Source organism: Rhincodon typus, chromosome 45 (genome assembly GCF_021869965.1).
Source record: "Rhincodon typus isolate 14 chromosome 45, sRhiTyp1.1, whole genome shotgun sequence".
Lineage (NCBI taxonomy): Eukaryota > Metazoa > Chordata > Chondrichthyes > Orectolobiformes > Rhincodontidae > Rhincodon > Rhincodon typus.
This window is the reverse complement of record NC_063376.1, coordinates 3926658-3946322: the sequence shown is the minus strand read 5'-3', so window position 1 is coordinate 3946322 and position 19665 is coordinate 3926658. Positions and strand designations below refer to the sequence as shown.

General features: G+C 45.5%; 2 protein-coding genes across 2 annotated transcripts in view; one reads left to right on the top strand and one right to left on the bottom strand.

Annotated features, from left to right (window-relative positions):
- LOC125487821 overlaps positions 1-2190 on the bottom strand; it is a 17027-nt gene extending 14837 nt beyond the window's left edge. Inside the window, exon 1 of the mRNA XM_048620194.1 lies at positions 2088-2190. The gene's annotated coding sequence lies outside the window, so the exon portion shown is untranslated. The remainder of the gene's footprint in view (positions 1-2087) is intronic.
- LOC125487822 (leukocyte cell-derived chemotaxin-2-like) lies at positions 1858-19665 on the top strand. Its single transcript, XM_048620195.1, has 5 exons — positions 1858-2221; positions 9881-9936; positions 13421-13517; positions 16900-17045; positions 19389-19665. Exons 2-5 carry the CDS (start codon positions 9897-9899, stop codon positions 19556-19558), a joined length of 453 nt encoding a protein of 150 aa, XP_048476152.1. The 5' UTR covers positions 1858-2221; positions 9881-9896; the 3' UTR covers positions 19559-19665.

Below are 19665 nucleotides of genomic sequence, written 5' to 3'. Positions count from 1 at the left end.
AATACAATGACTTGTAGTATCAAGTTCATTTCATTGCTTGCACACTTGTATATTGGTAACATCACTGGCTCATATTCTGGGGTCATGAATTTGAAAGCTTACCGAGGGTAGGTGGTCGAAAATTTGAAGTCATTAGCCACAAAATCATGGCATTGGGATGTGGTGCCTGTCATGGTGACCGCACTGACTATCTTGGCTTGTTATAAAATACCTACTGGTTCACTCATGCCCTTTAGGGAAGGAAATCTGCCATCCTTACCTGGTCTGGCTTATGTGTGACTCCAGACGCACAACAATGTGATGGACTCTGAACATACTACAAAGGCATTCAGTTCATTGCCAACTTTCTCAGGCAAGGACAATAAAATTTACACTACCTCTTTTGTCACTCACGCCAAATCCCCTTTACCCCTCTTTTCACCAACCTCTCCAGTACCCGCTGACCACTCCGGCTACCCCCAACCCCCAAGTTAAGCCATGCTTCCATTTCAAACTCTCGTCTTTCTCTTTCAAATGCCTCCATCAATTGTAGATCATTCTAGAAGACTCTTATGAAGTGGCTTGGGGCATCAAGTTCAATTTCAGGGGCTATCGAAATGCGAGTTGTTGCTGCACAACGGAGAATATGGGATAAATCTGAACATTGCAGGTTAAAACAACAAATCGAATTTCTCGTGTATTTTGTACATGGAATCGAAAAGGTACAGGGTGCACACAATAAGGTAAACAGCATGTATTTAGCTAGTTGCTCCAACATTGCGTCATTGTATAAAAGTGCTCAGTTGTTCAATTGTCCTCAGAGCAAGTTCTAATCTAAGTCTTACTTAAGAGTCCCCGAGTTTCTTACATATAAAATGATCGCTGCACGCTTATTCTTTCTTGGAGTCTCCACTATAGCCTTTACTTGTCAGGAGTAGACACAAACCTTTCCACTCTGGGGGAACATCGCCACTCAAGCCAATGATGCGCTGTCAATTCATTAAACATTAACAACCGGCTCAAGAGTTGCAAGAGACCAGACCAGACAATCCTTCTGGAGGTCGCTTCCTGATCCTCTGTCCAAAGTAACCTCAGCATGTCAAAATAACACCTCCCACCCTTTTCGACCAAGCAATGTAGGATTGGCCCCTGAAGAAATCAATTTGTGCTGTGTCTCCATGTCTCTTGCTCTTACTTCTGTCCAGCTCGTCCACTGTTTCCTCACTCTGCCTCTGTTCCTCTTTCTCTAACCTTCCCTCTTTTTGTTCTCTGAATTTATCTCCTTGCTCCCACATTTTCTCTACCTTCTCTTTTCCTTTCTTTTCCTTGCTCTCTCCTCTCTTTCTTTTGCATCTCTTACTCTCATCTTTCTTACTCTCCTCTCATTTTATTCTCACCCATTCTCTCTCCCCCCCCTTATGATTCTCCCTTTCTTCTTTCCTCGATAACTCTCGCTCTTTCTCTCTGTCTATGTCTTTCTCTTTTTCTTTGTCTTCCTGTTAACTCTCTCTTTTTTCTCTCTCTGTGTTTCTCTCTCTTTTCCCTGTTGTTATATTTCTCGATCTTCAATCTCGCTCACTCTCTCTGTTTTGCCTACTAGCTTCCTCTCTTTCTCCTCTCTCTCATTCTCTCTGTCTTCCCTGTTCGCTCTCGCTCTCTCTCTCTGTCTCTCATTTTCTCTGTGTTCCCTGTTAGGTCTCTTTCTTTCTCTATCTGTCTTTTCCTCTGTTTTCCTTGTTTGCTCTTGCTGTTTCTCGCTCCCTAATTCTCTCTGTTTTCCCTGTTAGCTCTGTCTCTCTCTCTCTTCTGTCTCCCTCTCTCTCGGTCTCTGTCTTTCCCTCCATTCCCCTGTTATTATCCTTCCTGTCTCTCTTGTTGCCCAGCATTCTCTTTCACCCTCTCCCTACTTCCTCACTGTCTTTACTGTTGCTCTATCCATCTTTTCTCCACCTCCCTTTATTTCTCTGACGTCCTCTTCCATCTCCCCCACCTACCTGCCCCCCTAACTTCACCCCTGGCTTCCTCCTTTCCTTTCCAGTCCCCTTCCAGCAGATAATGGGTCAGAGATGTCACCTTTTCACATCGACAGGAATACTTTCAGATTTTACCTCTCCAGAAATCTCTACAAGGAGCGCTGCCAGCTCAGAACAGACAGATTCCAAAAAGTAGCCAAACCCCTCTCTGACCAACAGCAAGCAGAGAAACAGCAAGGGTCCAGGCAGAGAGGAGTATCAGAATCATGGTGAGTGTTTGATCTGTGTCTGCTGCATTTGATGAGGGTTCTTTACATTTGCTGCCCACAGCAGACCCACAGGATGAGCTATTTATGTATCAGTGTTGCAATGTCACATGCAGACTTCCTTAAAAGCTGCACCAGATATCTGGCCTTGTCGTCGAGAGAATACTGTTCAATAGATCGCAAAGAATCAAGGGCAGGTTAATTAATTAATCATAGAGTCGCACAGCATGGAAACAGATCCTTCGGTCCAACCGCTCCATGCTTACCATAATCCCAAACTAAATTGGTCCCATCTGCCTGCATATTGACCCATATCCCTCCAAACCTTTCCTATTCATGTACTAAACCAAATGTCTTTTAGACGTTGTAACTGTGCCCACATCCACCACTTCCTCCGGAAGTTCATTCTACGCACAAATCTCCTTCTGTATATAAAAATAAAATTGCCCCAGTGTCTTTTTTAAAATTGTTTTATGTTCCCCCCTCAAGTGGAAATGATCCCTCAACTTCTTTCTTATTGATTTCCAGCTGCCAGAGGAAGTGGTGGAGGCTGGTACAATTACAACATTTAAAAGGCATCTGGAAGGGTACATGAGAAGGAAGGGTTTACAGAAATATGGGCCAAATGCTGGCAAATGGGATGTCTGGCTGATTTGGATAAGTTAGACTGAAGGGTCTGTTTCTGTGTTGTACGACTCTATCACATATGGGATGTGGATATCACTGGCTAGGCCCAGCATTTGTTGCCCATCCCTAATTGCTCAGCAGGTAGTTAAGAGTCAACCATGTTGCTTTGAGTCTGGAGTCACATGTAGGTCACACCAGGTAAGAATGACAGATTTCCTTCCTTAAAGTACAGTAGTGAATCAGAGATAACAAGGTGTCAAGCTGGATGAACACAGCAGGCCAGGCAGTATCAGAGGAGCAGAGGTTCATCAGTGAACCAGATGAGCTTTTCCCCAACAAATGGCAATGATTATCATGAGACTATTAATTCCAGATTCTTTATTGAAGTCAAATTCCACCATCTGCTGTGGCGAGATTTAAACCAAGGTCTCCAGAACATTAGGTGAGTTGCTGGATTAATAGTCCAGCCATAATACCACTGGGACATCACCTCCCCTATCAAAGCCCCCTTCAGAATCTCCCAATGAGGTCATCTCATGTTTGTTTTTCCCAAACACCAGAGAATCTTGAGCCAATTTACTCAGCCCCCTCCCCACCATGGTGACACAGTAGTTAGAGCCTCTAGCAGTTTTGTGGGATCTCAAATTAAACATGCATCAGACACATGGCCTGACCACTGCAAGCCAAACTAAGAACAAAATGAGGAAGCACTTCACACAAAGAATGATGAACATGCTGATTTAGCAGCTTGTCATAGAATCATAGAAAAATGCAGCGCCCTGCGTCCACTCCCCCGCATCCCCGGGAGGGCCATTCCACCCCTTCACACCATGTTAACCCCTTTTCTCCATCACTCTTCAATTCTTTAAAACATGTTTCATTCCCATTTATTATTTTTCCATTCCCCTTCACCATCGAATTTGCCACCCCCAACCCTGGGTGAAGGCAGCGGCTTTCTGAGTGGAATTAAAGCCCCTGGGCTGAATGGTCTCACTCATTCTCACTCAGAGCTCTTCTTCCAGTTTTGTTTTCCAGAATAAAAGACGAACCAATGAAGGGCTCGGTCAGGTAGACGTTAAGTCTTCAGGGAGAGGGAGAGACAGTGCATCATTCACCCAGGAATTCGCAACTCTAAACTGGATAAGCCACATAACACTTGAAGAGAGTTTTCAATCTGGAAAATTTGCCTCACCCTCTCTCTTTCCTCCTCATTCTATCTCTTTCCCACCTCCACACTCCCTCGCCACTTCTTCTCTCTCATTCTTCCCATTTCTATCTCTGTCACCATCTCACTCACCCTCTCTCTTTTTTCCCCAATATCTTTCCCATTCTCTCTCAAACACCTGCATCTCTTACCCTCTCTCTCTCTCTCTCTCTCTCTCAACCTCACTCTTGCTCAACGTTGCTCTCCCTTCCATTTTCTCTCTCTATCACCCATTCTTTCAACCCCCCTACTCTCCACCATTCTCTTCCTGTTCCTCTCAGTGTCTACTCTTTCAAACCCCTTCAAAGTCTTGCAAATTTCAATGAGATCATAGACAGTGTGGAAGCAGACCATTTGGCCCATTGAGTCCACACTGACCCTTTGAAGAGCATCCCACCCTATCCCTGTGAACCTGCATTCCCATGGCTAACCCACCTAGCCTGCATATCTCTAGACAGTATGGGCAATATCCCATGGCGAATCCACCTAACCTGCAAATCTTTGTGACTATGGGAGGAAACCAGAGCACGCAGAGGAAACCCATGCAGACACAGGAAGAACGTGCAAACTCCACACAGACAGTCGTCCAACAGTGGAATTGAACCCAAGTCCCTGACACTGTGAGGCAGCAGTGCTAACGACTGAGCCACCATGCCACCCCATCACAGCTCATTCTTCAAACCTCTGAGAATAACGGCCCAATTTACTCAGTCCCTTATCATATAGAACAACCCCATTATCTCAGAGGTCAAAACAGTGAGACTACACTGTATTACCTCCAATGCAATATATCCTTCCTTCGATGCAGAGTCGAAATTGTTCCAAAAATAGTCCTATCTAAACTCGAATCTTTTTTTTTGTATTCACTCATTGCTGGCTGGGCCAGCATTTATTGCCTGTCCTTAGTTGCCCCTTAAGAAGGTGGTGGTGAGCTGCCTTCTTGAAACATTGCAGTCCATGTGGTGTAGGGACACCCAGACAGTGCCGTTAGGGAGGGAGTTCCAGGATTTTGACCCAGCAACACTGAAGGAACAGCCGATATATTTCCAAGTCAGGATGGGGAGTGGCTCAGAGGGGAACTTTCAGAGGGCTGGTGTTCCCATGTATCTGCTGCCTTTGCTCTTCCAGGTGGAAGGGGCCATGGGTTTGGAAGGTGCTGTCTGAGGATCTTTGGTGAATTTCTGCGGTGTATCTTGTAGATGGTACACACTGCTGCCACTGAGTGTTGGTGGTGGAGGGAGTGGATGTTTGTAGCAAGATCTTTTAATTCTTGTACTCACAAACCTATGAAATCACAAGCGAACGCTCCCTCACTCTGATTCTCGACATTTTTGGCTCACGGGCTGATTGATCCATGGAGATTAATAATTAAAAAGGAGCGTTAACGCAAGACTGGAGTGCCCTGTCAGTTAGTGACTCTCAATTCTTGTACGGGGATGACGGTCATTCTTCAGGGGAATTCTGCCTTTGACGGGGGCCACTCGTGTCATCCTACTCCTGATGGCCTCTTTGAAAGAGGTTCCTAATGTGTCCTCACCCCAAAGGCTGCCTCTTTATCTTGTATTCATGCAGATTGTCCCCTCCAGATAAAAGGGTACAAATCCTGCTTGGATAATTCCAATTCAATCTGCTTTTCCGCTAATGTGTAGCAGATCATGACATATCTCCCCCCCCGACTCCTCCCAACCTGGGGAAATAAAACTGACCAGCCCTCTCTCTGGATACTTTGTCAATTCCCTTCACTCTGTGCCCCTCTGGTCACTGATTCTGCTACCAGCAATCAAAGGGACAAGAAAAAGAGTTTCTGTAAATTTTTTTTCATTATGTACGCTAAGGCAGATCTTACGGATTTGCCAACAAGTACTCATCCCAGTTTTATCTTCTCCGGGATGTGGGGAGATGGTGGGACAAATGCAGGGCTCTTGCCTCAGCTATTTGGTGTGAATCGCTCCCAGATTGGATGCTCCCTCTGTGTGGGAGGGTTCTCAGGACAGATGAAACCATGGCCCTGCTTCTTCCACGAGCAAAGGCACCAATCCACATTAAAAACAAGCTGAGGCTGGGACTGGAATGCATCACAGTCATTCAGGCTGCTTCTGATAGATATTATTCCCGACTGTGCAGAAGATACTCTGTATCTGAAACCGTGCTGTCCCTGTCCTGAGAGTGTTTGATGGGGCGACAGTGCAGAGGGAGCTTTACTCTGTGTCTAACCCTGTGCTGTCCCTTTCCTGGGGGTGTTTCCTTTGGGACAGTGTAGAGGAAGCTTTACGCTGTATCTAACCCTGTGCTATCCCTTTCCTGGGAGTGTTTGATGGGGTGTCAGTGTAGAGAGAGCTTTACTCTGTATCTAACCCCGTGCTGTCCCTGTCCTTGGGAGTGTTTGATGGGGATAGTGTAGAGGGAGCTTTACTCTGTATCTAACCCCATGCCATCCCTGCCCTGGAAGTGTTTGTTGGGGACAGTGTACATGAAGCTTTAGTTCCAGTACAAGGGAGTGAAGGGAGCTTTACTTTCAGTATAAGAGAGCAGAGAGGACTTTACTCTCAGATTGAAAAAGTACGGGGAGCTTTACTCTGTATCTAACCCCTGTGCTGCCCCTGTCCTGGGTGTCTTTCACAGGGAAAGTGTAATGGGAGCTTTACTCTGTGTCTAACCCTATACTGTAACTATCCTTGGATCCTTTGATGGGGGAAGGTGTAGAGGCAGCTTTACTCTGTAACTAACCCTGTGCTGTGCAAGTGCTGGGAATAATTGATGGGGCAGTGTAGCGGCAGCTTTACTGTGTATTTAACCGTGTGCTGACCCTGTCCTGGGAGTATTTAATGGGGACAGCATAGAGAGAGCTTTAGTCTGTATTTAACCCCGTGCTTTCCGGGTGCTGGGATTGTTTGATGGGGACAATGTAGAGAGAGCTTTACTCTGTCTCTAATCCCCTGCTGTGTCTGTCCTAAGGAGTGTTTGATGGGGACAGTGTAGAGCAAGCTTTACACTGTATCTAACCCCATACTGTCCCTGTCATGGGAGTGTTTGCTGGGCACAGTGAAGAGATAGCTTTACTGTGTATCTAACCCCGTGCTGTCTCTATCATCGGTCCGTTTGATGGGGGATGGTGCACAGGGGGATGATGTACAGGGAGCATTACTCTGTATCTAACCCCATGCTGTCCACTGTAAATAAACTGCGTCCCATTGGGCTCTGCCCTGGGATCCCGTTCCCCTCAGTTCACTGTTGAATTGGGCCTTTGATCTGTAAATCGCACATATCAGCTGAAGATGTGGTCTGATCCTCAGCATGTTTCTATCTCAATACCTCACAACATCTCTCGTCATGGCTCTCTGGCCAATCGATGAAGAAGATGCTGTGATGGGCTGAGAGCTGCCAAGGCAGCAGGGTCCTGGCAACAAGCCTGAGGCTTCACCCAAGAGCCAGGCCTTTGAATGCTCCCTGCACTCAGTCTCTCAATCTCTAACACCAACAACACTGAGGCCCTTCATCTGCTGCTCTCTTCCCATCTGTATTACCTACCTTCTCGCCCCCTCCCCTCAGCTCCACTGAGGGAGAGTCGTTTTCTGAGGAATTGCGAATGATTCCTGCTCGTTGCATCACGCCTCTCCTCTGAGGAGAGCTTGTGCGACTGTTGGCGAATCTGCCTTCGTCTCTATTCTAGCATGCACTTAGTTGGGCTGAATGGCCTGTTCCTGCAATGTGTAGACCACATTGGAGACTGAGGTGATGGGTTTTGAGTGGAGGCTAATGAGACTCAATGGGATGTGGAATGTTAGCTGTCAGCTAAACATTGGTTGGCCCACATTGATTGTGGGAGGTCTAGTTAAGGCTCAGTGGGCTGAATGGCCTCCATCTGTTTTGTAACCACTCTGTTCCATCAGTCAGCCAGGTCAAGAACTGACCCAACATGGTCCTGAGGGGACACAGACTCTGGGGTAGTCCAGACCTGACCACTCGCATTGTGGGTTAAAGTGAGGTTCTGTTTTTTAACCCCCAACCAAGCTACTGGAACTGCTCCACTCTGCTTCAGACAGTATTGTGCCCTTGTGCTCTATCAGGATTCAAGGCCCAGTGTTTATTCATTGAAGGGGATGTCAACAAAGGGAGGGAGGTCAATATTGCAGCCCCATTGGTCAATGACTTTCTTGATAATGGCCTCAGTTAGTGGTTCACTGGGTACCGCAATGTCAGCGATATAAGATATCAGTAATCTGATGTCCTTAAACAACCCCAAAACCCACTGCTTATAACCGACATTTCCCTTTACCGCATGCCCATGAACTGTGGGTCAACTCCAGGCAGTATTATTAATGCGAGGAAGACCTGACAAGCTTTCAGACAAAGGACGGAGAGCCGACAGGTATAAGACTCTGAATTTCCACTGTGTTGGTGGAGACAGGTATTATTTCTCTCCTCCTCTTCCTTGATCTCTGAATCAGCCACGATCGGTGACTTCTCCAGCTCAGTTCATCGACTGGTGATAGTGCAGTGAGTGGGATTAGACCCCTCTGTATAGAGAGGACAGAGGTCTCCATGTACTGTGTGTATACAATGTTGTGACTCTGCCTGGGTCTCAGCCTGCTGTGAGTCTGCAAGCTGCACTCACACAGAGATCGATTGCTTTGTCGTAATGCCTGTTTAATATGCTTTAATGTCTTTAATGCACTAACCCACAGAGGTAATCCATCCTTGTTGAGGGATTGATCAATGATAGAAAGAAGGGGACACACCAACGAGGCATTCCAGCTCTGAGGGTCATGTTTACCCATGACAGCAACATTGACAGCTGGTTGGGGAGGGCATCCAGATGTTACCATAGTTGGCAGAAGGGCTGGAGATATGATCAGGAGTCAAGTTCCGATCTGGAAAGCACTGCCTGAAAGGGCACTCGGAGCAGCTGTAACAGTCTCTTTCCAAAGGGAACTCGGTGATATGTTTGAATGAGAGGAAGGTGAAAAGACAATGATACAAATTTTGTCACAGGGAGCCTGCATGGTCATGGTGGGCCAAAGAGCCTCGTCCAGATTGGACAATTCCTTGTGACGATGCAAAGACAGATTGGGATTATGTTACTGTCCACTTTAACCCCTCACAGAAATCCTAGACATATAGAAAACAGAAGCAGGAGGAGACCATTCCGCATTAATATGATCATCGCTGATCATCCAACACAGTCCTCCATCTTTCAGGCTATCTCCCCCCAAAACCCTTTGATCCCTTCAGCCCCAGAAACTATCCCAACTCCTTCTTGAAACATTTAATGTTTTGGCCTCAGCTGCTTTCTGTGGCACGGAATTCCACAGATTACCCCTCTCTGGGTGAAGCCATTTCTCCTCATCTCACTTGTAAATTGTTTACGATGTATCCTTAGACTGTGATCCCTGGTTCTGAACTCCCTGGTCATCGGGAATATCACTGCTGTGTTTATCCTTTTGGAATCTTATCGGAGTCTCTAAGATCCCCCTCCCTAATGCTTCAAAATGTCAGTGAATATAATCCTAACTGATCCAATCGCTCTTCGTACGACAGTCCTACTATCCTAGGATTCAGTCCAGTAACCCACCACTGCACTCCCTCTGCAGCCAGAACATCCTTCCTCAGCTAAGGAGATCAAAACTGCTCACAATACTCCTGGTGCAGTCTCACCAAGGTCCTGTGAAATTGCAACCAGACATACCTGCTCCTGTACTTGAATCCTCTCTCTCTGAGTTGATACTAACCCTAAAGCAAACTGGATCAAGCTGTGCTGAGTATTAATGAATGTTGGAGCTGATGATTAGTGAACAAGTCTATTCAAATAATGATTGAATCGTTTTCCCCAGATATTCTGATCTCATCATGTTCAAGGAACTTATCTTCCTGTTTCTCTTCTCTCACGGTGAGTCACTTTATACTGTGTCTGGCTGGAAGGGATACAGTAGAAATGTTTTACACTTATAGAGTGATCTATTCTTCAAACTGTTTACAGGAACAGTCCAAAGTTTGGAATGATCAAACATACAGGAATTGAAAGCCGGGATTTCCATTTCCTGCTCAAGGCATTATTTAACAGGGTTTGTCCTTCATTGCTAAAAGGGATTGAGATTAAAAGCAGAGAGGTTATGTTGCAGCTGTACAAGGTGCTGGTGAGGTCACACCTGGAGTACTGTGTGCAGTTTTGGTCTCCTTACTTGAGAAAGGATGTATTGGCACTGGAGGGGGTGCAAAGGAAGTTCACTAGGTTGATTCCGGAGTTGAGGGGGTTGGCTTATGAGGAGAAACTGAGTAGATTGGGATTATATTCATTGGAATTCAGAAGATTGAGGGGGGATCTTATAGAAACATATAAAATTATGAAGGGAATAGATAAGATAGAAGTAGAGAGGATGTTTCCACTGGCAGGTGAAGCTAGGACAAGAGGGCATAGCCTCAAGATTAGAGGGAGCAGATTTAGGACTGAACTGAGAAGGAATTTCTTCACCCAGAGGGTTGTAAATCTATGGAATTCCTTGCCCAGTGAAGTAGTTGACGCTACTTCAGTAAATGTTTTTAAAAAAAAGGTAGATTTTTTTTGAACAATAAAGGAATTAAGGGATACGGTGAGAAAGCGGGTAAGTGGATCTGAGTCCACGAAAGGATCAGCCATGATCTTATTGAATGGCGGAGCAGGCTCGAAGGGCCGGACGGCCTACTCCTGCTCCTAGTTCTTATGTTCTTATGTCCCTGAGTAATTTCAGCCTTTTGCTCCCAGTACTATCTATTGATTATTCCAGAAGCTCAGTGTTATTGCTGGATAGCAATGCCTTGAGCTTCAGCCCCATCCCAAGATTAAAGTGCAAACATCAAGCGACTCATTTGCTCCCTCACTCCCCACTGCCTTTAGTATCCCTTCCAGTATAATCCCACTCTCCCCCCTCACCTCTTGCTCCATTTAATATCCCACCCAGTCTGCTCCCACTCTACCCCTCACTACCCACACCCTTTAATATCCCACCCATTCTAAGCCCACTCTTAACCTCACATCCCGAACCCTTTAATATCCCACCCTGTCAATCCCACTCTTCCCCCTTACTCTCCACACCCTTTAATATCCCAACCAATCTAATCTCACTCTCCCCATCACTCCCACACACCATTTAATATCCCACCAAGTATAATCCCACACTCTCTTCACTCCCTGCATTTTTCAGTATTCCACCCAGTCTAATCCGACTCTCCCCCTCACTTCCCACACTCTTTAATAAGCCCCCTAGTCTAATCTCACTCTCCCCCTCACTCACATACACTTTAATTTACCACCCAGTCTAATCCCACTCTACCCCTCACTTCCCACCCCCTTTAATATCTCACCCAACCTAGTCCAACTCTTCCTCTCACACCCTGCACCCTTTAATATCCCACCCTGTCTCATCCCCTTCACCCTGTCACATCTTCACCCTTTAATATCCCACCCAGTCTAATGACACTCTCCTGTGCTCACTTGACAGACTTTTATCTCCCTCTGAATCCACTCCCACTCCTACTCTCTCAGCAAAAGTACATTAAGTGCAAAAGAGTAACTAGGGAGATAATAGGACCCCTTTAAGATCTACATGGCTGCCTATATGTGGAAATTCAAGAGATGGATGAGATACCAAACACATATTTTGTGTCAGTATTTATTGTGGGAAAGGATGTAGAAGCTAGATAACTTGGAGAAATAAATATTGCTATCTTGAAAAATGTCCATATTACACAGGACGTCTGGATGTCTTAAAAAGCATAAAAGTGAATAAACCCCTGGGACCTGGTCAGGTGTATCCCAGAACTTTGTGGGAAGCTAGGGAAGTGATTGCTGGGCCCTTTGCTGAGATATTTGTATCATCAATAGCCATGGGCGAGATGCCGGAAGACTGGAGATTGGCTAACGTGGTGTCATTATTTCAGAAAAGTGGTAAGGAAAAGTTAGGGAACTGTAGACCGGTGAGCCTGACATCAGTGGGTAAGTTGCTGGAGGGAATCCTGGGGGAAAGAATTTGCATGTACTTGGAAAAGCAAAGACTGATTAGGGATAGCCAGCATGACTTTGTGCATGGGAAACCGTGTCTCAGTAACTTGGTTGAGGTTTTTAAAAAAGTGACGAAGATGATCAATCACTGTAGAGTGGTAGATGTTGGCTGTATGGATTTCAGCATAGTGTTCGAAAAGGTTCTGCATGGTAGACTGTTTAGATCACATGGAATCTGGGGACCGCTAGCCAACTGGATACAAATTTGGCTTGTAGGTAATAGGGGAGGGTTGCTTTTTGTACTGGAAGCCTGTGACCAGCGGTGTGCCACAAGGATAGATGCTGGGTCCACTGTTTTTTGTCATTTATATAAATGATTTGGATGCAATTATAGGAGGAAAGGTTAGTAAGTTTGTAGATGACACCAAAATGGTGAACAGTGAAGAAGATTATCTCAGAATACAACGGGTCTTGATCAGATGGGCCTATGGGCTGAGGAGTGACAGATGGAGTTTCATCTGATAAATGAGATATATTTTAGTAGGTCAAATCAGGGCAGGACTTATGCACCTAATGGTAGGTTTCAGGGGAGAGTTGCTGAACAAAGAGATCTTGATCTGCAGGTTCGTAGTTCTTTAAAGATGGAGTTGCAGGTAGACAGGGTAGTGAAGAAAAGATATGGTACATTTTATCGGTCAGTGCATTGAGTATAAGAGTTGAGACGTCATGTTGTGGTGGTACAAGACATTGGGTAGGCCACTTTTGGAATACTGCATTCAGTTCTGGTCTTCCTGCTATAGGAAAAACATTGTGAAACTTGAAAGGGTTCAGTGAAGATTTACAAGGATGTTGCTGGGGTTGGAGAGTTTGAGCTATAGGTAGAAGTCAAATAAGCTGGGGCTATTTTCCCTGGAGCGTCAGAGGCTGAGGGGTGACCTTATAGAAGTTTATAAAATCATGAGGGGCATGGATAGGATGAATAGCCAAGGCCATTTCACTAGCTGGGGGTGTCCAAAACTTAAGGGCATAGGTTTAAGGTGAGAGGGGAAAGATATAAAAGGGACCTGAGGAGTAATTTTTTCACACAGAGGGTGGTGTGTGTTTGGAACGATCTGCCAGAGGAAGTGGTGGAGGCTGGTACAATTACAACGTTTAAAAGGCAGCTAGATGTATATATGAATAAGAAGGGTTTAGTAAGATATGGGCCAAATACTGGAAAATGGGACCAGATTAATTTACGATATCTGGTTGGCATGGACAAGTTAGACCGAACAGTCTGTTTCCATGCTGTATGTCTCTACGACAAGGAATTAAAAGCGATTGCTTGATATTTTCCCTTCGATCTTAGATGCTTTGACAGTGACAGTAAGTTTGTTGTTGCCTCTCTGTCCCACAGTTGCAGCTGGTCGCTGGGGTAAACTGTGCAGGGGTAATCCAACAAACAGAGTGAGGGGGACAGATAGCTACGGCAGTGGAGCATATGGAGCACCCAGGTAAATGTTTGTATTCTCATTAGTGATGCACTCCACCCACACCTTCAACAAGCACCACTTCTATTTTCTATTTGCGTAGCAACTGTCAATGTGGGAAAACAACACATGGTGCTTTAGAGTGGAGTTCCCACACCTCCTGCTTTATACCGCACTGCCCCCTTCCCCCCTGCCCCAGTATGAGGTAGGATGATATTGCAGAGATGCTTTTGCAAGGAGGTATTGACAGAGAGTGAGAGTGAAATGGGGTTACAGAGGCAATTCTGGAAATTGGGGCCCGGTCAGCTGAGGGTATTGCAGTCATTGGTGGGGGTGGTGTGCATATAATTTAGGAAGTCTGACAGGCCAGATTAGAGGAGTACGGGGACCTCAGCTGGTGAGGAGGTGACAGAAATAGGGAGAGTTGTAGGGACTGGACGAGATTACAGAGATAGGGAGGGGTGTACAGACTGCAGGAGGTTACAGAGATAGCGAAGGGTGTAGGAGCTGGAGGCAGTCACAGAGATAGGGAAGAGTGTAGGGGGCTGGATGAGTTTACACTGGTATGGAAGGTGTAGGGGCTGGGGGAGTTTAGAGAGATAAAGAGGGATGTAGGGGCTGGAGGAGGTTACAGAGATAGAGAGGGGTTTAGGGGCTGGAGGAGGTTACATAAATAGAGAGGGGTGTAGGGGCTGGAGGAGGCTACAGAAATAGAGAGGGGTGTCGGGGCTGGAGGAGGTTACAGAGATAGAGAGGGGTATAGGGGTTGGAGGAGGTTACAGAGATAAGGAAAGGTGTAAGAACTGTAGAAAGTTACAGAGATGGGGAGGGTTGTAGGGGCTGGAAGAGGTTATAAAGATATACCACCACTTTCTCTGTGGGCAGTTAGGAATGGGCACAATGGACCACATCCCATGAAGGAATTTTTTTTTTTAATTTTGGAAAGAGACCAAATGCCATCTGGCAAACATCAGACCAGGACAGACTGGCAAGAATGCCAAAAGATGAAGGGAACAACAATTTACATTGTTTGCTGAGGAAAAGCTGACAATTGAGGTATTGCTGCTAGACTTGTCATGCTGAACCCCTAAGATAATCATCTGGGGGCCGTGGGTTCCAAGCCTGCCATGGCAGGTGGTGAAACCTGAATCCGAATGGAAGGAAAATGTCCAGTTTGGAGGTGGAAAGAATGGGGGCCACTATGAAAACCATCTGGTTCACTAATGCCCTGCAGGGAACGAAAGCTGCAGTCCTTACATACTCTAGCCTATATGTGACTCCAGACCCTTGCCAATAGGCTTGTTTCTTAACTGCCTCCTTGAAATGGCCCTAGCAAGCCCGTGTGGCTCAAGGGGCAATTAGGGATAGCCAACAAATTCCAATGATGCTGGGAAGAAGCTCTGCTAAGGCCCAATAGATACTAGCCCAGCCCTAGCCCACTTTTCCTCATGATACGCCTCTCACTCCCAAGGCTGATGATGCTTTAAGAGGTTTTTTCTCTACCAGTTTCTTTTTCTGTCCCTCTTTCTTCTGCTAGGCCCCCCGTCTCCTTTTCTTTTTGCTCTGCTTTTAATTGTAATTCAGACTCTTTGTTTTGCCTCTAATCCAACCTGCTTCATTTGCAATTGAATTTTAGCCATTTCCAAAGATTCCGATGGCATTTCTGAAAATTTTAAATGCTGCGCAAATTCCACAACTATCTCCCCTTTTCTCGCAGACCCAGGAAATCCCAAGTCCTGCCTGTCTGCCAACTCTGAAAGCTTTGCCTTTCTCACGCTCTTTAAAACTTCTGCAGTGACTTCTTCGACCCTAGAAAACTCTTTGTGACTGTAAGAGCCATTATTACACAAGGCGCACCCTGTTTAAACCAGCTAACTTCACCACCTGAAATGACAAACACCAACAATGCCATCGCAGCCTTTGAGTCCAACAATCCTCAACCCAATCTGGAATTAGGGATTTCGATCCCGACTAAAGCCCCTAGTCTGTCATTGACCACACAAGACCCCCTCAAAGTATTTTAAGAAGGTAGCCTCTACCATAACATTTTCTTATTCTAAAGTCAAATGCAAAGTGCCTATTCCAGATGCAATGCGACTGGTCAAACTATTCGATGTTAACCAAAACAAAATTTATTTAAACATTATACTGAATGGCCTGGACATTCGCTTCCATTCGCAGGAGAGTCTAGCACCATAGGGCACAGCCTTAGAGTACAGGGAAGACCTTTTAGAACGGAGATAAGGAGAAACTTCTTCAGCCAGAGAGCAGTGAATCTATGGAATTCACTGCCATAGAAGGCTGTGGAGGCCAGGTCATTGAGTACATTTAAGACTGAGATAGATAGGTTCTTGATTATCAAGTGGATCAAGGGTTACGGGGAGAAAGCAGGAGAATGGGGTTGAGGAACTTATCAGCCATGATTGAATGGCAGAGCAGACTTGATGGGCCGAATGGCCTAATTTCTGCTCTGATGTCTTATGGTCTTCTTATAGTTAAAATACAACCAAAGAAAGAAGAAGTTAGAATAACTTAGATTGGAAACTTAACAGAATAATAGAAACAGTAACTGTTGCTAATAAACTGTTCCAACATTGTAACATTCCAAAAAGACACGTCTTGGCAAAAAAAAAATTCAGACACAGATTCTTACATGCAGTTCTGCCATCCAGGAGGAAAGAAACAACATCAAGAAAATATTCAGAGGGGAGAGTAGCAGCCAGGAGACATTCACTGAAGCTTCCAACTCTTTTGAGACCCCAATAGCTTTTGCTACCACTGAGAAATCCTGATCTGTGAGAGCTCTCCACACCCATTCAGGATGCATTTAAAAAAAAACCAAAGGCCTCCCAAGCTGTTTACACAAGTGATCTTCAGTAGACAGCTCTACACCTCTGCCATACAACCTGTCTTCAAATAAACAAAGGACAAAATAACCTCTTAAAATGACAGATTCATCACTCAAGATTCAGCCTGAGTGACCATAAGACCATAAGATATAGGAGCAGAATTAGGCTATTTGGCCCATCAAGTCTGCTCTGCCATTCAATCATGGCTGATATGTTTCTCAAACTCATTCTCCTGCATTCTCCCCATAAGCCTTGATCCCCATTACTAATCAAGAACTCTATCTCTGTCCTAAAGATACTCAATGACTTGACCTCCATGGCCCTCTGTGGCAATGAATTCCATAGAGTCACCACCCTCAGGCTGAAGAAATTCCTCCTCATCTCAGTTCTAAACAGTTGTCCCTTCACTCTGAGGCTGTGCCCTCAGGTCCTAGTCTCTTCTACTGGTGGAACCATATTCTCCATATCTACTTTATCCAGGCCTCTCAGTATCCTGTAAGTTCAGTGAATGGGTGTGATAGTGCGGGAGATGTCTAACTATGTTCTTTTGTGTCCAGAGACAACGGCAGGCACTTGGGAGTTGACGTGATCTGCAAAGAGGGATCAGTGATCTACGCCCCATTCAATGGGAAGCTGATAAGACGGGCCAATCCTTATAACAATGGTAACGAGATTGATAATGGAGTGATGTTGCGGGGATCAGGTGAGACATAGAGGGAGAAGGTGAGAGGGAGAAGACCGTGCCTCACAACGTGCCCTCTCCATCTCTGTTTTAAATCTGCCACCCTCTTATCCTAAAACTGTGGCCTCTAATTCTAGATTACCCCACTTTGTCAATCCCCTTTAACATCTTATAGACCATAATTAGATCTCCTCTCATTCTTCTGAAATCCAAAGACAGTATAGGCCCAAACTGCTCTGTCTCTCCCCATCAGACAGACCCCTCATCTCTGGAATTAAACTAGTGAACCTTCTCTCATCTGCCCCCAAAGCAATTACAGTCTTAATGGACTCGGACATCAACTTTATTGTGAACTTTCAGTTCACCATGTTTATGAATCTGATCAACTGTATGCACAACACAATTCTATGATAATCCCAAATTCAGCTAGTAAACAGTCCACATTTTCAGATCTGATTCACTGTGTGTGTTTTAAAGCAAATATTCAGCTTTTGCAGAATTTCTGTGACAGTCCGGTTTGTTAGTGCTGAGTTACAGCTGTAGATCTAAACACGTACACACACAAACAAACACATTCACACACGTACAATCACACTGACGCAAACACACACACACAAGCACATGTACACATACACACCGACAACCATACAGAACCACTTTCAAACCAGTGCCCTTTCTGATCATTAGGTCATCCCCAGGTTCCATATGATTTCTCCTCCTCATTTCATTCAATTTCAGTTAACATCATTGTGGCTAACCCTGCAAATTTTCAGGTAACATCTGTAGTTTGTCTCTAACAAACATGGAAACAGCTTCTCTGTGTCTTCACTATCGTTACCACAAAAGGCCCAGTTTTGAAAGGTGGCCTAAATTAACCAGGTTGTGTTGGCAGTAATGATTGGGAAATTTGGAGCTGGGAAAGGCGCTGGTGTTTGAGAGTAATGCAAGTCCAGGAATTATATCATTGCAACAAAGACGGAGAGCGTTGTAGAAACTCAGCAGGTCTGATGGAATCTGTGGAGAGAGAAATAGAGATCACGCTTCGAGTCCACTGACCCTTATAGAGTCCATATGAAATGAGAACAGGAGTAGACTATTTAGCCCCTTGAGCCTGCTCCACCACTCAGTTGGATCGTGGCTGATCTGACATTCCTCACATCCACATTCCTGCTGTAACCCTTGATTCCCCGACTGATCAAGAATCTATCTCAGTGTTAAGTATACACAAGGACTCTGCCTGCACAGCTCTCTGTGGCAAGGAGTTCCAAAGACTCGCAACCCTCTAAGACAGGCAATTCCTCCTCATCTCAGTCTGAAGTTGGCTGCATTGTATTCTGAGATGAGGCCATCTTATCCTGCACACCCCCACAAGGGTAAGCAATGATTATGAAGGGCAATGGCCTGGTGGTATTATTGCTGGACTGTTAATCCAGAGACCCAGATAATGTTCAAGGGACCTGGGTTTGAATCCTGTCGCACCAGATGGTGGAATTTGAATTCAATAAAAAATTCTGGAATTAAGAGTCTAATGATGACCATGGATAATTGTCAATTGTTGGGGAAAACCCATCTGCTTCACTATTGTCCTTTGGGGAGGGAAACTGCCATCCTTACATGGTCAGGCCTACATGTGAGTCCATGAGGTGGACTCCTAACTACCCTGTGTAATTAGGGACAGGCAATAAATGCTGGCCTAGCTAGTGATACCCACATCCTGTGAACGAATAAGGGAAAAGAAAAAGGCATCCTGGAAGACCAAAAGATATAGGAGCAGAATTAGGCCATTCGGCCCATTGCAATTGCTCCATCATTCGATGGTGGCTGATATGTTTCTCAATCCCATTCTCCTGCCTTCGCCCTATAATCCTTGATCCCGCTTACTAATCACGAACCTATGTATTCCTGCCTTAGAGACACTCAAAGACTTAGCATCTACGGCCTTCTGTGGCAATGGGTTCCACAGATTCACCGCCCTCTGGCTGAAGAAATTCCTCCACATCTTAGTTCTGAAGAGTTGCCCCCTTCACTCTAAGGCAGTTCCCTGGGTCCTAGTCTTTCCTACAAATGGAAACATCTCCGTGTCCTCTCTATCCAGGCCTTTCAGTATTCTGTAAGCTTTAATCAGATCCCTGCCCCCTTATCCTTCTAAACTCCAGCAAGTACAAACCCAGAGTTCTCAACCGCTCCTCCTTGGCATTATTCTTGTGAACCTCCTCTGGACCTCCTCTAAGATTAACACGTCCTTCCTTAGATATGGCGCCCAAATCTGCTCACGATATTCCGAATGTAATTTGCTCAGCGTTGACCCTGTCAAGCCACTTCAGAATCCTCTTGGTTAATATCTACAAATCTCTCTGACTCCAGGTTTGTGTGTGAAGATTTTCAATTTCCGGCCTGATCGCTATTCTGGGCAGATCTCAAAAGGCCAGAGGTTGGGAACCCTGCTGAATGTTCAAGCTGTTTTCCCGGAAATCACCTCCCATGTGCACATCGAGATGTGTGACACCTCCATCAACCCTACCCCTAACCTGTAGTTTGGGCCGGAAAGAACACCCGGAGACTTGTGTAATTCCGATATAATTCCGACCACACGTTGAGGCTGAAGAACCAATGGGGAGAAGATATGGACATTGTTTGCAGA